The 18867-nt window shown below is 44.8% G+C and overlaps 2 protein-coding genes across 2 annotated transcripts in view; both read right to left on the reverse strand.

The window, feature by feature from the left end:
* mta1 (metastasis associated 1) overlaps window positions 1-18867 on the reverse strand; it is a 36116-nt gene extending 17249 nt beyond the window's left edge. Inside the window, exons 1-9 of the mRNA XM_042071707.1 lie at window positions 18760-18867; window positions 18403-18496; window positions 12104-12230; window positions 11149-11212; window positions 10031-10148; window positions 9724-9826; window positions 9501-9600; window positions 3799-3987; window positions 3086-3160 (exon numbers count right to left, since the gene is read on the reverse strand). Of these exons, the coding sequence (XP_041927641.1) occupies window positions 3086-3160; window positions 3799-3987; window positions 9501-9600; window positions 9724-9826; window positions 10031-10148; window positions 11149-11212; window positions 12104-12230; window positions 18403-18496; window positions 18760-18852 (963 nt within the window). The 5' untranslated portion in view covers window positions 18853-18867. The remainder of the gene's footprint in view (window positions 1-3085; window positions 3161-3798; window positions 3988-9500; window positions 9601-9723; window positions 9827-10030; window positions 10149-11148; window positions 11213-12103; window positions 12231-18402; window positions 18497-18759) is intronic.
* On the reverse strand, window positions 16-2725 carry LOC121692801 (LIM and SH3 domain protein Lasp-like). The gene is made up of 3 exons (XM_042071706.1): window positions 2675-2725; window positions 1055-1298; window positions 16-715 (listed from the first exon to the last, which is right to left on the reverse strand). Exons 2-3 carry the CDS (start codon window positions 1237-1239, stop codon window positions 454-456), a joined length of 447 nt encoding a protein of 148 aa, XP_041927640.1. The 5' UTR covers window positions 1240-1298; window positions 2675-2725; the 3' UTR covers window positions 16-453.

An 18867-nucleotide genomic window follows, 5' to 3' on the forward strand; every position in this document is an offset into this window, starting at 1 on the left:
GTATTATTTGCAGTTTGACAAAAAAATTGACAGACTAGCAGATGGTTAGGGCCAGAGCCCTATATATACAGATACAGCTCTGGGTAGGGCTAGAGTGAAAGCTGGGTATTTTGCTATAATTATTCTTCATTTTGCAAGCATTTTACCATGACAGTGCAATATGGCTTCAGAAAGGAGCAGTGTACATTTCATTTCTGCTTATATTTCATTTCATTCTTCTCTCTTAGGACATCCTCTACTCCCCATATCTCAAAAGGGAGAACGGGCTGTGCCTTCACTTCAGTCTACCACCCACACAGGTACGCTTTGTAATGACATGCTATAAAGAGGAACCGCTCCAAAAGCACAGCTTTTAGTTCTGCGAGTTTCATTTTCATGTGTATCTTTATTCATTATTTTTGGATACCAGTTTATGGCAGATCCCAAAATAAAAAGGGATCACATGACCTAACGCTAAACAGCCATTCCTACTAGGACATCACTCCATGTTTCTTCCACACAAATAGTAAATCTGATAACTATTTGAACTGCATGGTTCTGGCTGAACAGGTGTTGGGACTGACCAGGTTGTTGCGGTTGGGTCCCGGCCTCTCCCCGTCCAGGCGTGTGGGCATCTTCAGACCGCCGTACTTCTTCCAGTACGTCCAGCAGGAGGCGCAAAGCCGACACTGCATGTTGGGAGGACCCCACGAGTACCACTGATACGAGGTGGTGGCTACAGACGACATTCACACACACATACACAGAGAGAGAGAGAGAGAGAGAGAGAGAGAGAGAGAGAGAGAGAGAGAGAGAGGAGAGAGAGAGAGAGAGAGAGAGAGAGAGAGAGAGAGAGAGAGAGAGGAGAGAGAGAGAGAGAGAGAGAGAGAGAGAGAAAGAAAAAGAAAAGAAAGAAAAAGAAAGAAGCTTTTTATTTATTATCTCTCATTACATATTAATGTTTTATGTATATTTGCTATTACGGATGCCTAAAAACCTTCCTCCGAAACGCAGAGTCTTGCTCTCTGCGTTTGCATGGAGGTAAAAATCTCACCACTGTTCGGCTGGTACTCACTGTAGCAGCTCTCGCAGGCGCGGCCCAGCACTGCTGGCTGACCGGGACCACTGCTGCTGCTGCTGCTGCTGCTGCTGCTGCTCCCCCGGGCCCGGGCGCCACGGCCGGAACCCCCGCCGCTGCTGCCGCCGCTGCTGCTGCTGCCGCCGGAGCCCCTGCTGGAGCTCCTGCTGCCCCGCCGCCATTCACCAGGCCAGACAGCTTCATGCTGTTGGAGCTCAGCTGGTTAGGGTTGGGCTTGTTACTGGAGGGAGGGAGTCAGAGGAAACACACACACACACACACACACACACACACACACACACACACACACACACACATTAACTAACATTTCACAAAAACACTGAGAATGAGAATACAAGTGTTTAGCGTTCTTTACTCAACACTACTAGTAATCTACACACTGAGTGGGGAGAAGGAGTATCATACGTAGATGAGCATCATACGTACATTAGATGAGCATTCTAATCTGGCTTGTCTTTTGACCTGTGAATACTCACTAGTTGGGTGTGTAGGCTTTGGGCTGTATTTTGCACACTGGCGCATGTCGTAAAACTCGTTTTTTGGTATTTTGCACGTTTATTTTTTAAACAATGCACCCAGGGGTGTGGCAATTAACAACCTAGGGAGTGGCCTGGCGCATTGTCTAAAAATCGCTATTGTACACCTGGTCAGAAGTCTATGGCGAGTTGTTTATATGTTATTTTAAGAGCGCATTGTCAACAGGCATATTGCAGGTGCATGCACCATCTTTCTATCATTCATGAATGCACACCAGCGCACGTCCATGCAAAACATTACAAATTGCACGATTACAATGGGAAACATAATTAGAATAAAGATATTACGAAATACTGTACATCTCATGATGAGTAGTTATTTACCATCATTTGCTAATTGGTAATGACGGTTAAAAGTGATTAGGGGAGAGGCGAGAGACACGTATGGAGCACAGCTGAAGACGCACGGTCACGAGATATAAGCAACTCCTCTGCAGGATAAATGTTGTTTTGTTCAGTCATTTGAGCAATATTTGGGTAAGTGTTGCTTTTTTCAGCCTATGTTTTCGATGGTAACTCATTGTCAGTCAATAGTGAAAGTAACTGCATTTAACTGTCCTTGTCGTTGACTAACACCTTGTTGAAGTTAGTTTTACTTTGCCAATGAGTTCAAATAATAGACGAGTGCAAATGCGTGAAGGCTATGCTAGGTTTTAGTAAAGCATGGTTTAGTGGAATTACTATTCCATACGGTCTCGCAAGCAGCCTCCTTAAAATGCGCCGTTGAATGTCAAAATACCGATGCATTTATTTGACATTGCGCAATTGCGCCGTTAAAGGGAGTGACAGATGTCATTCTCATTGGTTTAAATGATGTTACGCCCCAAAACACACCCATATGACTGATTAAAAAACCTAGGAACACCTTGTTGCGCCATGTTCTTGTCATTTGATAACGAAACCCCTCCCAATGTGGACTGGACATCCTACTAAATTTGAATAAGCTTTTGACGAGTGATGATGCGCTTTAGAATGTCACGATGGGGCCCTTTGTCTTTTTGACCTGTGAATACTCACTAGTTAGGGGTGTAGCTTTGTCTTTTGACCTGTGAATACTCACTAGTTGGGGATGTAGACCTGCTTCAGTTTGCTCTCGGGCCTCGGCTGCTTTATTACCGTTTCTGTGCCAAACAGAGGTCAAAGGAACATGGGTCATCAATTTATTAGTGACTGCGATCCGTGATGGACACAGCATGGTAAAAATACCACATGGTTATGAAAAATACCACAAAGACAGAGAGGGACACAGAACAATGTGCTGTTACCCGCAAAAACAGTTGGAATTACTGGAGGGGAAATGTTGCAAGTTTAAGCCACAAGTCCTGGGATTCTGGCTGGAATATCCTACATGAAGCTGATATGCCAGATGTTGTTTTATCCGAACACAAAAGAACAAAAAAAAGGACAAACAAATAGCATCAAGAGATGAGGGCTGGAGGAGATATGACTGAGAAAAAACCAATAGACTTACCTGTTGGACATATCTGTCTGTGGTTTTCCACATGTAGTAATACTCAATAATACTGGTCAAGGACTTCCAAGGCAGCTGCAAGGCAGAAGGCTTTTAACATGAGCACCACATTCTATACGTACACATACATACCACAGCTTGTCTTTTATAACCAGAAAGGGGTAAAACAATTAGCATCCATTCTTAAATGTCTTTATTCCCCCTCTGTGTTATAGAACCTGCAGTAAATCAGGTGTCCTAACTGGGGTCTGCGAGTTGGTCCAAGGCTCAACTCAGGGAGACCATGAAGAAACCCTCAGAATGAACAAAACAAAACTCTTAACAAAGAAACCTGCTGGCTCTCCATCCATCAAACTGGGCCATAGTGCATCAAACTGGGCCAAAATAGCAACCAGCAGGAGGTTGTCTGCTTTTAAGACAAAGAAAACAAAGAGGCCTCCATTGTCCACATTGTTCTCCACCTCTCCTCTACTGCTTCACCCCTTTTTCCTTCTGCTCCCTCTCTCCTCAACAAAACCACAAATGACATCTCTCTCTCTCTCTCTCCTTGCCTTCCCCCTTTTCAACTCTTTCGGTTGGCATTCCTTTCTTCTCTTTCGTAACCCTCATACCCACTCTCTCCTTTTTAACTTCTACACTCGCTTGGTCATCTCGCACGCACGCACGCACGCACGCACGCACGCCCACTCTCCACGCCACACTGCTTCACTCACAAAGTCCTGCTGGATGTCGGCGAAGTCTTTGCCGTATTTCTCCAGCGCCTCCTCGAAGAGGTTGGCCTCCGAGGCGCTCCACTCCTCCATCTCGTCCCGACAGAGCACGGGCCCGCCCTGGGGCACCAGCGCTGCGATGGCCCGCGTCATGTCGTAGCCGTTCTTGTGCAGCGTGTCCATGGCATGGAACTGTGGGGGGGGGGGGGGAACAATTTCAACACTTAAGATTCATGTACATGGACACACACATATTTACACACACACACACACACACACACACACACACACACAGACAAATACATAAACAAACACATAAACACACACACACACACACATCTATACACACATATACATACACTGATACTGTAGATAGATAGATAGATGAATAGATACTTTATTGATCCCCAGGGGAAATTCAAGGTCTCAGTAGCATACAGACAAACACACACACATTCACTAACAGCAGAAAAAGTAATTAAAAGGTATTTATACCATGGTCTAGGTTGAAAAGGGTGTCGTTTAAAAAGTGATATACTACACCTATAAAAAGACGTTCCGTTCGAATTGCCTGATGACAGTTCTAAATCACTGTGCTGGCTCAAACGCTAGTTGGTAACCAAGGCAGCATTGTCAACAATCAACTTATCAACATTCCACAGCGTTGCGATAAACAGCTAAAAAAACTAACGATTTTAGCTCTAAAACTCATTTAGTATTAATAATTGATTTCATATGTATTTATTTTGTAAGTAACCATGGTATAAACGGGATAATGCCCTTCGATGCGTCCATTATCAGAAATAAATGGACTTCGTGGAAGCAACCTCCGCTTTGCGTCGGACAGTTCACGCCTTATCGTCGTCCATTTATTTCTGATAATGGACACCTCGTTGGGCATTATCCCTTACATAATATAAAAACACAACTAAGCAATAAGGATAGTAGAAGATAAAGAATATACTAAATATACTAAAATACAAATTATACTAACTAACACTTAATCTAAATCAATTCTAAAAACAAGTATCCACATAGTGGTGATTAATCAATCAAGAGGCGCTTGCAATGACTGAGGCAGGGACTGAGCCTGTGATTCTCTGTGCATAATAAGGTAAGGTAAGGTGCTCTGTGTGAGTGAGTGCCATGGTGATGGTGCAAATGAGTAAGTCAAACAGTGCAAGAATAAAGTCTATATATGTATATATATATATATATATATATATATATATATATATATATATATATATATATATATATATATATATATATATATATATATATATATAACTATTTTAAGAAAAGGTAGAAGTGTGGCCAAAGTTCGGCTGTGGCATGGAGGTAGGGGTTATGCATATGTGCTAATGTGCTAATATAGCACGCAAACAGTGAGGCAGAAAGACAGTGGTAAAAAGTGGCTAGTAGACAGACAGTATCCAAACATGGAGGGGGTGAAGAGGCAGACAGACTATGCGGAGAAGTCTATAACGTTCTACATACTCGACGCACCTGACCGGGTAGCGCGACAATGTGACGTCACAGAAGCGCCGTAACCATTTATACTCGTGCGTCATGGTCACGACACTAGTTGCAATATTCTCCTGAACAGAGGTGTCGCTGTTGTGAAAAGATTAACGCTAACTACGTTACACAGCAGAAGAAGCTGCATTAAGAAACACTAGTGGCAGAGAATGTAAACGGGCTCTGCTATTAGCTAGCCTCTGTGATGGTACTTCAGACTTTGGTTGCTACTATTCACAACTACCACCATCATTATCATCTAGTTTCCAAGGTGTGCGCACATAGATAGATAGATGGATATATAGATAGATACTTTAGTCATCCCGAGGGAAATTTTAATAATTTAAACAGTTTAGTTAGCTGGCTAGCTAGCTAGCAGCTGGCTGAGTTTGTGTAATTTCCTGAAGTGGAAAGAGATTTTGTTCAGGCCTTAATAGATATCCTTTGTTTGAAAATAAATTGTTTCTATTCTTTCCTCTTAATTCCATGTGTTGCAACTATCGCTGGTAACTTTGTTAACTTATCCAGCAAACTATTAAAAATTCACGACTGTATCAAAACACTGCAACTCTCACTTGCCCTCGAACTTGTCCATCTTCCTGTTTCCGCTTTGTCGCGCTCGTCTGAAAAAAAATGAGTGGTGCGCTACCTCGCACTACCTGGCTAAAATCCTGGCGCGCCAGCAAGATCTACGTCATTTTGACGTCACGGTGTCACGCTACCGGTCGGGTGCATCGAGTATGTAGAAGCCCTATCTCTCCTCTTCCCTTGAGTGAAGCATTGAACAGTTCAATGGCCCTGGGGACAAATTACTTCCTCAGTCTGTCTGTTGTGCAAGGCAGTGAGCGAAGTCTCCAGCTGATCAGGCTCTTCTGCTTAACAATAGTGCTGTGGAGTGGGTGATACTCATTGTCCAAGATGTTGATCAGTTTGTTCAGGGTCCTTTTGTCAGATATTGAAGTGATTGAAGCACTCCAGTTCAGCTCCCACTACAGAGCCAGCTTTCCTTACCAGCCTGTCAATTTGCCCCGCATCCTTCTTCTTTGTGCTTCCTCCCCAGCATACCACTGCATAGAAGAGGACGCTGGCAACAACAGACTTGTAGAACATCCTGAGGAGCTTACTGCAGACATTGAAGGACCGCAGCCTCCTCAGGAAGTACAGCCTGCTCTGCCCTTTCTTGTAGAGTGCATCAGTGTTGGCTGACCAGTCCAGTTTATTGTCCACGTGGAGACCCAGATACTTGTAGGTGCTTACCACCTCCACATTGACCCCATCAATGGGGACTGGTAGCAGAGTGGGCTTAGACCTGCGGAAATCCACCACCATCTCCTTGGTCTTTGAAGTGTTGAGTTGAAGGTGACTGAGTTTGCACCATTGCACAAAGTCCTCCACCAGGCTCCTGTACTCCTCCTCCTGCCCGTTCCTGATACACCCCACAATTGCGGGTATCGTCAGAAAACTTCTACATGTGGCATGACTCGGTGTTGTAGCGGAAGTCAGATGTGTACAGGGTGAACAGGACTGGAGAGAGCACAGTTCCCTGTGGCGCTCCGGTGCTGCTAATCACAGTGTCAGAGAGACAGTTCTTCAGTCTGACGAACTGTGGTCGCTCGGTCAGGTAATCTGTAATCCAGGTTACCAGGTGAGCGTCCACACCCATCTGCAAGAGCTCGTCTCCCAGTCTGAGGGGTTGGATGGTGTTAAAAGCACTTGAGAAATCAAAAGAACATGATTCTCACAGCACTTTTCCCCTTGTCTAGGTGAGAATGTGTTGTGTAGAAGATAAGTGATGGCATCGTCCACGCCCACTTTCTCCTGGTATGCAAACTGTAACGGGTCTAGTGCATGGCGTACCGGGGGTCTGAGCATACCTAAGACCAGTCGCACCATTGTTTTCATCACATGTGATGTAAGAGCGACAGGTCTGTAGTCATTAAGCTCACTAGGGTGTGGCTATTTAGGGACAGGGGTGAGACATGATGTCTTCCACAGTGTTGGAACTTGTCCAAGGCGTAGACTCAAATTGAAGATGTGCTACAGTGGCTCCCCCAGTACAGCAGCAAAGGCCTTGGACACAATCGGTCAGGCCTTATTGATGTGCAGTTTCTTTAGTTGAGCTCTCACTTGATCGGTTGTGATGATGGGGGGTGTAAGGGGGGGGGTGCATCTGGGATCTGTGTGTCTGATGGCTGTTGACTGAGGTCATGGTCACCTCATTGTTCGTGATCGCCATGTGGGGGAGGGGTGCAATATCCAGTGATGGTAGGGGTGAGTGTTGCACTGGTATTGAGGGGGTGTGGGGGTGTGGGGTGGGGACTGGGGGATGACCACCTCCTTGATGTCCCAGAGTCGTGGACGCCTCCACAGGCACAGGCAAGGAGGCGCAGGCGGGGCAGGGCGTGAGGTGATGATGGTTTAGGTTGTTGGGTGTCACCGGGATGCAGAGCTGGAGAGACTGGGAGGCTGGAAGGTAAGGGTAGGGCAGGCACGCAAACAAGAGCAGTGCCGGAGTCTGCAGGGGGTGGTGGACAGACCACTCCCATTGGAGATGGAGCAGGGCAGTCAAACCTGTTGTAGAAGTGGTTCAACTGGTTCGCCCTGTCCAGGTCCCCCTCCACAGAGCTGCTGCTCTTCTTCAGGCCAGTGATAATCTTCATGCCGTCCCATGCCTCTCTCATATTGTTTTCCTCCAACTTCTGTTCCACCTTCCTTCTGTAGTCCTCCTTAGCCTCCTTCAGCTTGACTTTGAGTTCCACTTGCACGCGCCTCAGCTCTGCCATGTCCCCCTCTCTGTACGCCATCTTTTTCCTATTAAGAAGGGTCTTGACATTGCTGGTTATCCAAGGCTTGCTGTTGGGAAAGCAGCGTACAGTTCTGGTGGGAACAACAATGTCCATACAGAAGTTCAGGTAGTCAGTTGTGCACTGCGTGACCTCCTCTAAGTCCTCTCCATTCTGTAACACACTCCAGTCAGTGCACTCGAAGCAGTCTCTCAGAGCCTCATCTGCTTCAGGTGTCCACTTTCTGAAGGTGCGTGTGGCAACTGGTAGCCTCTGTACTTTGGGCTTGTACATTGGCTGGAGATGAATGAGGCTGTGGTCTGACTTTCCCAGTGGGGAAAGGGGGTTTGCACTGTATGCATCCCTCACGTTTGCATACATGAGGTATGAGGTCTATTGTCCTGTTTTTCCTTGTAGGGCAGTCAACAAACTGGTAGAAATTTGTGAGTGTGGAATCCAGTGTTATGTGATTGAAGTCGCCAGAGACATATACATACACACATACACACACAGACCCCCATTAATACATATCTACACAGGCGGACTGGCAAATCATTCCAGAAACCATTGTTATCTAGCCAAGGTCTGCAGGACCTTCTATGTTGCTGTTGTGTTTAATAAGTGTAGATTGGCTACAGGCACTTATGCGGATCCCTGAATAAGGGCTCTGTCACCAGGTTCCAACCATATTCTGCCACATGGGATAAAAACAGCTGTAGAAATGTGCTGCTCATTACAAAGCCCTTCTTAATGAGTGTTTGTGTTTAGGCACACATTATGTGTGTCTGTGTGAGAGAGTGTGTTTCTGTACATATGGTTGTGTGTGTGTGTGTGTGTGTGTGTGTAGGCTGTATTTTTTTTTCCCCATGGTATATTGGTGTCGTTGCTATGCAACAGGGCTAAAGGAGCGGAGATGATGGGTGATGTCATGACCCATCATGGTTTCTGAGGAGGCAGGCTTGGGGCAACACAAGTCCTCTGGGCCTCGCCGTGACTATAACGTCAGCACTTCACCTTCCGCCCACACGAGGGCAGCGTTGAGGCCGTTCTCTAGAGAAAGGTCCTCAATACTGAGCAATTTTGTTACTCACTCAAGACGCAGTAAGAGCTCATTACTGTATGTGTGTGTGTGTGTGTGTGTGTGTGTGTGTGTGTGTGTGTGTGTGTGTGTGTGTGTGTGTGTGTGGGGGGGTTAAATCATCATTGGTCACCGACCTACTTGATTGGTATATTACAGATGAGTAAGAGTGTGTAAGGTTTGAGATTTGGGTTCAGACATGGGGCGTACAGTGTGACCATTTAGAACAATGGGTTTGGGTAGGGAGCAGATGAACAGAATGTGAAGTTGTGTTATAGAGGTCAAAGGTCAGGTGCAGATTGCGGGAAGTCGGCGGTGCTTACCAGTGTGATGTCCCTGGAGGCGGCGGCCGCGCTCATGTGGAGGCTGGGTTGCCGCACGGAGCTGCTGCAGTCCAGGGCCCTCGCAAACGTACCGACAGACCTGCAGATGCACAGTCAAACACACACACGCTCACAGACCACATCCAAAACAGAACCGAAAGTGATGCTTGTGTGGGAGAGTGTGTAAGTGAGAGAGTAAGTGACAAACTGAGTGATTCCTCACCGTGCCACCACTAAAAACTGGTCGATCTGTTTCTCTGTGAGCAAACTGCTCGGGTCCCAGATCTTCTCCTCCAGTTTGGACAGGTCTCTGCCGTCCTCTTCCCCTACACACACACACGCACACACACGTACACACACACACACACACACGTCAGCTGGATCTAACAGCTTTTCATTTCTGATCAGGATATTGATTTTGTTTTTTTAATCCATGCAAGGCATTATGAGAACAATATGAACAGAGCAATACCTTGCCTGACAAGACATTCTCCTGCAACCAGTATTTTCACTGTGTGTGTAAGACCTACCCTCGGCCAGGAGGTCAGTGATGTCCGCCTGATACTTGTTTCCAACGCGGATCTCCCCTTTATCAGCCAGCAGGGTCTTCTGCTGGGGATCATACACCAGGGAGTAGAAGAAGGCATCCTGAGAGATGGGACAAGAGTGAGTGAAAAAGAGAAAGAGAAAGAGAGAGAGAGAGAGAGAGACAGAGAGAGACAGAGAGAGAGACAGAGAGAGAGAGAGAGAGAGAGAGAGAGAGAGAGAGAGAGGGTGAGTGGAAGACTGTAATTTACATGTTATCCATGAGATGTAAGCTATGCCCCTGAGACTTGTGAAGTCCAATGCAAATCTTAAAGCTGCAGTTGGCAAGTCTGACAGATTGAGGGGACTTGGCCAAATTTTTGAATGTTTACAACTCTCATGCCCATCCCCAACTACCACCAAGCACCCTCTCATCGAGTTTGTGCGCACCAGACTGCACCATAATGTGATTGACAGTCAGATCTCACACAGTCCTGCTCTGATTGGACCAGAAGAACCGCGAGCTGTGTATTTTTGCAAACCAAATAACAGGCTCTAGGTGGAGGTAGAAGTGTGGGTTTTTTTCTAAAACCGGCTGGTTTATGTTGTTCTGTCGGAGCATAGTGTCTGTGATTACTGTGAAGATACGTTTTGCGTTTCGCAAGTAGCTTCCAACCTCATCAATGCCTATGAACTACTGTTCAACTAAACCGTGTCATAGATTTTTAGGCCAAAACGCACATCAACATATACATAAGTGGATCTGTGCGCCAGTGTGTGTGTGTGTGTGTGTGTGTATGTGTGTGTGTGTGGAATTCTGGCACAGCACTGAGAATATTCTCCAGCCACCTCATTACAGAATGTGCAGGGAATCTTCTGGGTCAACGCACTAAATAATTCATATGAAAACGTATTCAAAATGCCTCGTGCACACTCACACATACACACCTGTTATGTAACTGAAATTATGGCAAACACATCTGGAGACACCACATGATACATTTTTTAAAATAAGCGTTACACAAGTGAGCTTGTACAAGCACATGTAAGCCTGGAGATGGACATAGAGAAACTCTGAGTCCATCATACGAACACATAGACACAAACACACACACAGACTTACCTCCCGTTCCAAGTAGGATTTAAGCGCCTCAGTCTCATTTAGGAGTGTGACACAGCACTTTCCCCTGAAACACATGCATCCCATTAATCAGTGTGAGTAAATATAGCAATATAAATAAACACTAAAATCTAAAGCACCGCAAATCAATCTAACCCATCATTACCGGCCAAAGCAGACGTTTCCCACTCGTCAACCACTGCCGTCCTCCCATTTTAATATTTTCCAGTGAATCTCCCGCATTTTCAACCTGACCAATCACTCTCTGAAGTTGTCTTGCTACACTGCCCCGTCCAGTAAACCAGTGTCAGACCATCTGAGTTCATGTAGGACCAAGCAAATCCCAACCTCATTGAGTAAAAGAAGTGGGCAGGTGGGAAGGCTCCCTTATTCTCAAAGCCCAATGTTGACAGGTATGGTCTATGCAAATGGCACAGAGATGATTAAGGGATTCAGTACAAAATGTGAAGCTCCTGTGACCGAGCAGGAGCGATTTGGGATGAATTATTTATAATCACTGTCAAAGTCTAGTCGCCTCAGTCTGAGGACGGGACAGACAGTCGATGTAGCAGAGGCTAAATAAGTCTTATTGGTATAAAAACATACATCATTGACCCTGTGCTTGTGATGATGGTTAATGTAGAGATGTGTAATACGCCACGTTTAGCACATCATATGCAAGCCATACATGGCAATAGAAAGCTACTCTTCAAAATGAGCCAGGACACCCACACATGACAAAATTAACATTCTGCACACACTGGATGCACATATGCCTGAAAAAAACTGGAATAAAGTCAAATCCAATATCAAAAATGAAATGCAGTAGTTGTAATAGCTATCGCCCTACTTGATGCATCGGGTACAAACCAATTTGATTTCAAAAATCACCTCTGTGTATAAATGATTCAATGTTTATAAGCAAGTAAAAGCATGTGTGTGTGCCCGTATCTTGTACCTGATGTGTGTGGCAGGCAGTGACTCCAGCTGGCGAGACAGGAAGAGCTCTCGGTGGCGGAGCTGGTGCTTTTGCTTCTCAGGCAGGTCCAGGATCTCGGGGTTCTCCATCTCCTCCTCCATCTCTCCTGCAGGGCCCAAGGGGGTTAAAGGTCAGGCCAAACATGGAGTGCTTACAAGGTCACCGGAACGACCCTGACAGACTAAACCGGACCATCTCTTCAGTACAATAACAAAACTAAATATTAAATCTGCTTACAATTACTGCTCAGTCATTACAATTACTGATGAGTTACAATTCATCATGAATCATTTTATTTACAAGGAGTAAAAAAAAAGGTCAAACCTATGTACTTGTTCTGACCATTTAGGTATTGTCCACGGAATAGTCTACAGCAAATTAATGGAGCCCTATAATGTGGTCAGTCGCAGTAGGTATACTTGTGCCGCAATTGTTGGAAGTCGACATGGGGTATATTGATTCTGAAACACCACGTTTGGATGCTACATCAGTATTACCCTCACTAGCAGTGGTTGGACAACAGCAGTACTTGTTGCTAGGCAACAGTGGTGCGGGGTGCTGATGGCAAGTATTAGCTAGCACGGCTGATTGGTATGCGCCTGGCTTCAGGCTCCCAATGACACTTCCTGTGAGGGAGCTCTGAAGAGCTCCACAACTGAGTCATAAGGTCTTTATTAAGCATTCGTAAGCAGCTATTAGCACTTCCTGAAAGAGGCAGTGTACTGTTTTTTACTTAGACATTGCTTATATGGCTCAATGTAATCGAATACCAACAGCCAGACTAAAAAAAAATTTAGACGCTTTACAGATCTGTGTGGTTCTTATGGACAGGGTCTTTGTTGACAGACATGGAGACATTTTAGAGACATTACGTGCCAATCTCTCCCTCCTCCAAAACAGACGGTGAAAACAACCGACTGAATCAAACTGTTTTAGTATGGCATGTTGAGTCTGAGGTGACTGCTATTCATCAAGTTTATCGTAGTGATGTACAAGTTCAGAACCCTTATTTTAACAACAAATACAAGTAAATACATAGCCGGCTACGTTTCAAAAGACCACCTTCTTTGTCAATATAGACCTCTGTGGTGTACTAATGTTCTTCCTTCATCACCTTCTCTCCTATCTTTCAATCCGTTTTCGCCTCACTACACTCCAATTTCATTCCCTTACTGTCTCTCTCTGTTTCATTTGAAGGACAAATAGGCACAAAAGTGCCTTAAAATGAGTCCCGAGATACAATTGGATACTTTGGATACACAGAGAGAGAGAGAGAGAGAGAGAGAGAGAGAGAGAGAGAGAGAGAGAGAGAGAGAGAGAGAGAGAGAGAGAGAGAGAGAGAGAGAGAGAGAGAGTTGGATGGGGGAAAAAAGAGAGGGGGAGAGAGAAAGAAAGAGAGATAGGGGGGGGGGGTTAAAGAGTGAAGGGGAGAGTGATTGAGAGAGGGAGAACAGGTAGAAGAGAGAAGCAATCACAGGATTTGAGATGCAAGTGTCTAAAATCAATACATATTCCCAAGCTCATTCACTTGGTCTGCCAGCATTCACAATCAAATTCACCTTTCTGGTCCTTCACTGAAATGTGAATGCAAACCCAAAAGCACACACACTTTTAGGGTGTTTCTTGGATCACATTTATGTGTTTTAAAGAGACATTCTGAAGGGCACCGAACTATAATTGCTGTCGTTAGTTCCACACACTAGTGCAGACAATACATAATGGGCATGTCAGGTGTCAAAAACAGTCAAAACAGTATCAGCTGAGGCTACAGCTAGTGCTGGTCCCGCATCACAACATCAGCAGAGGTGAAGGTCCCCAATTTGAGTAAACAAAAACAAACAAACAAAAAAAAAACAATATCAACCATGTTTTTAACTGGTCCTTATATGGCAACAGGCCATCAGTATGGGTTACAGTTCACAAGGCCATACACAAGGCCATACATATTTTACTGAGGTGTGGGAGTTGTGACTTACTCCTCTGAATCATAACGGGCCAAGTTCAGCTAGGGGAATTTCCTCCCTCTCAGAAAAAGAGTGTGAAAGACCAGGTGTGCAAGAAACTATAGAGGGAAGGAAGGGAAAGTGAGAGGGAGAGGTGGTGAGAAAGAGAGAAACTTAGCAACAGTGACCGATGAGAGGAGAGAGAGAGAGAGAGACAAAGACGAGAGACAGAGAGAGAGGGAGAGAGAGAGAGCGAGCAGCTATTCCTAGACCGACCACCTCAGGTTTGTAGCCAAGTGGTCTGGCTAAACCACAGGAGCCATTCTCACCCAACTCCCTCGACCATTCACCTTCCGCAACCAATCATCAATTATTCCTGAATGAATCACCTTACCAGATGAGAGGAAGGAAGGAGGCAGGGAGTGAGAGAAAGTAGGTCTATGTATGAGAGCGCACAAGGCACTATTTTGTAACTAACACAAGGCGCTATTTTGATCTAGATATGTGAAAAGTACAGGTTTGAATTAGGGGTACTCTTTAAAAAAAGAATTCTATGATGGAATTTTAACATTCAAAGTGTTTAAATACCTAGGAAAATGTAACAGCCACTATATTTTAATGGTGGCCTTCATTATGGCATCTGAAGTAGATATAAAATGTTTAATAAAAAGGTAACTCAAATGAATATTATGTTATAAGTTTTTATATCCCAGTCCCATTAGATCCATATACATTGTGACATTCTCCTCTGATATGACTTGAGTGTGAACTGCCTAGTCTCATTCATAAAACATCAAATCATTTTATGAATTTTTATTATTATTTTAATCACAGCGTTGGACTGGCCTGTGGATTCACAGCCATAAAAAGAGTAGTCACAGAGATGGAGCAGAGAAAGACGCAGGCCAAGTTCGCTTGCCACGAAAATGAAAGACTTCCATAGCTGGCCACCACACGGTACCACAAACATAAACAAAATGTGCTTAAGCTGACCATTTCGCTTGGCCAAAATGCTAATGCTTCAAAAGTATGCACCCGAGCACTGAGGGACTGTTTGGAGATCGCCTGAAATGAAATGGATGATAGCAGGAAGTTATTTGGTTATTACTGTGTCATTTATTCATTTGGGTGTTTTGAAACGCTCCCTCTCTCTCTCAGCGCCTCACTCAGCACCCAGCAGCAGAGCGGGCGAGAGGCTCCCTGAGGTAGGGTGGGGCCACAGCACTTCAACTGAGGAGGAGGCAGCATCACAGAAAGTAAAATATTTAATCTGTGACTCACCCAACACACACAAACTTGTTCGCTCGCGCACACACAGAGAAAACAGTCTGACAAATGCCAACTACAAATATACTCCAGTGAAAACACACACACACACTCTCTCTCACTCTCTCTCTCTCTCTCTCTCTCTCTCTCTCTCTCTCTCTCTCTCTCTCTCGTCACTCTCAAGTCTTTTCTTTCGGTCTGTCTCCTAAAAAGAGACTGCGAGACTAAATTAGTGGGAAAGGGACCAACACAGGCCGAGTTTGATCCAAGCTAGAGCAGAAATGCACATGAATCACCCTGCCAGAATCCAGTGCAATCAAAGGAATAGTGTAGTGGTTCTGACTAGAAGACGGTCGCTGAGAGACCCGAGATGCAGAAGAGAACTGCCACTGGTCTCGAATGCTCACATCAGGCCTCTATCCATCCCTCCTTCAGTCCCCCACTCCAACTCCATCTCTCATTCCATCCTTTAACCCACATTCTATCATCTTTCTCTCATTCTCATTTTTTTCAATCACTCCATTTCACATCCTCCCTCCATTCCTTCTTCCCTCCCATGTTCATGTACTCCCTCCATCCTTCCAGCACCCCCCCCCCCCCAATATTCAATCCCTCGATCGCGTCTGCTTTGATTGTTCAAATATTGCGAATGCCGAGGAAGCCGCTGTGGGAATGCTGGCAGCCAACGCCACTCTCAAACTGGAGTCTCAACCACACCACTGAGCTCTCTCCCTCCCCACACACACACACACACACACACACACACACACACACACACACACACACACACACACAGATGTGCACACATATGCTCACTCTCAGACACACACACACAGGACCTCTGCACACATAAAACAAATCATCACTCTTACTTTGTACACCATCCACCCTCCCACTCACCCCTTTGCATACGCACACACACGTGCACACACACACGCACACACACACACACAAACAAACAGACCCTCCGTCGTCGCCTCAGCACACACTCTGCATTTTCCATCCTCCCACCACTCCCACTCCCATCTGAGAGGCTTAGAGCCCACACGTCACTGGCGGCGTGGGCTGCTGAGCCCAGTTCAGATGAGCGGCACCATTTAGAATTCAGCACACGTTAGCTAAGGCCAAAATATGAATATTCAACCATTTCAGCTAATGCTTTAACCTACGTGCTTTTTATATATCGTACACTAACGGTCAAAAGTTTGGGGTCACTTAGAAATTTCCATTCCACTCAATTAAAGACAGAATACCAGCAGAGATCAGTTGCATTGTTTTTTTAGTCAAGGCAGCAGTTTTCAGATTACATTATGTGCTTACATAATTGCAAAAGGGTTCTCGACTGTAGAAAGAAATGGCTAGTATTCAATGCAATATCTACATTGCCCAATATCAGCAACCATTAATCCAATGTTCCAAAGGCACATTCTGTTTACTAATCTGATATCATTTTAAAAGGCTAACTGAGAAAACATTGGAGAACCCTTTAGCAATAAAAGACTGGGGAGTTATTTTTGTTACTTTATGGCATGAGAAAAAAATTACAATTACACGTCATTGGGTTTATAACTTCTCCAAAACACACAAAAAACTTAATTGACTGGACTGAAAGACTGAACAAACATTTAGATATTAAGAACTTTGCCAAATGTCTCTAAACGAAATCACTCGGCCAATTAATAGAGATCTATACATTCATGTCACCCTTCTACTTAGCTGCTGAGCCAATCACAATACTTTAAAACTTTGCAGTGTAGCTGTAGATTTGCTAAATTTCAAGTGCCAGGGGGAAAGGGTGTCTGAATGACCTTTTCCTCTCTTACCATAAATAAGGAGGATACAAGGAGGCTACTCGCACATTGTGAGAAGCGCAAATTTGTCACATCAACAATGACAGGTAGGCAATATTACACTCCCTCCCCAGTTAACTTTCAGACGTGCATCGGTGCGATGGGGAGACTCCAGCAGAAAAGAGAATGCAGAAGAAGGCTGAGCAAGGTCACCACACAGACGAGGGGCGTTTGTTGTAGCCTAAGAAGCTAGGTTAGAGGCTAGTGCTTATGACTGAATATATGACTTCATTCAGGATACTGCAACACACACGTGAAAACACATGTTATTAGTCCATGCTGCGTTTCACTAAACTCTAGACACTAAACTAGTTTGTTGCCACTGTAGCAGTGACGCTACTTACCCTAGTTGGAGAAGGCTACCAGACGCTCTGTTGAGGTGTTCGCGAATCAGAGCAGGTCTTATGATTTTGAAAGTAACCTAATTTGTAATGTTAGGTCTTCCGCTGCAGCATTGCTTAGCAGCAACCGATTTGTCATTTTAAATTGACCCGTACATAGTACATTTAAACCGATGTAGGGGTTTGCGTATGGATGCACTCGCATCTTTAACGTTTAAATCGGTTAGCAATACGTATCGGTGAATCTTTACACCCAGAGTACATACCATTTCTTGCATATACTTCATTGCATGTGTTAGGCCTACATTTTATCATTTACAATTCTAATGAATATCATTTTACTGTATTGTCTGATGTGAACACTAGCCATTCAATGTTTGATACCATTTCATATATTATACTAAACAGCACTATAAGCTCTTACCAAAGGCTTATGTGTCAAGTAATTTTTCTAGATATTACAGCTTCTTCCATCATCTCTGCAATCCTTTGGACCAATGCTCTGCTCAACTGTATTGACAAGACATCAATAATACCCAACATACACTCAGGTCTCTCTCTAATACCTCAGCAACAGCTCAGCATCCAGACATTCCATACATGGTGAGTTAACTGAGTGTGTCTGCTAGTGCTGGGAACATGTGAACATGAGGCACTGTTGAGCACAGGCATGAAGAGGAGGGCTGCCTCTCGTCCTTGGCCAACTGCACTTCAGGGACAGAGATTGATGGAAAAATCTGTGGTGATGATTGCTCTGTTGTTGTTGTTGGGTCTACTATTGCAACGAAGATGAAATCCCAACAACAAGGTAATGTGCAGAGACAATAAAACAGCCTACAGTATGTGCATCTCTCTCTCTCTCTCTCTCTCGAACTCACGTGCATGTTTGTCAGCCAAGGCAATCAGTGTGCTGGAGATGTCCCTGCGTCTGTAGAAACACACTACCTTGGCCTCCACATTCCCATTCGCTGTCTGTGAGGGTAAACAGACACACGTAAACAGCATGTGTTATATGTAAACACATACATACCATATATACAAACACGCACATCTCACATATGGTCTCACACACACACACAGGCTGTAAAACAGGACACCCACATGTGCAAATATATAACTTGGGTGTCTCTTTCTCACACACACACACACACTGAAAGTCACAGAAACCCACCCAGACATAAACATCCACAGATACAAACATACACAGCCATGAAGGTCCAGTCATACTGGCTTACCTTATTCAGTTCTTCTATTCGCCTAATGAGCAAGGGGTTGCTGGAGGAGTTTTCAAAGTACACATAATCTACGAGGAAAACACACACACACATTTAGAGATATTACAG

Source organism: Alosa sapidissima, chromosome 19 (genome assembly GCF_018492685.1).
Source record: "Alosa sapidissima isolate fAloSap1 chromosome 19, fAloSap1.pri, whole genome shotgun sequence".
Lineage (NCBI taxonomy): Eukaryota > Metazoa > Chordata > Actinopteri > Clupeiformes > Clupeidae > Alosa > Alosa sapidissima.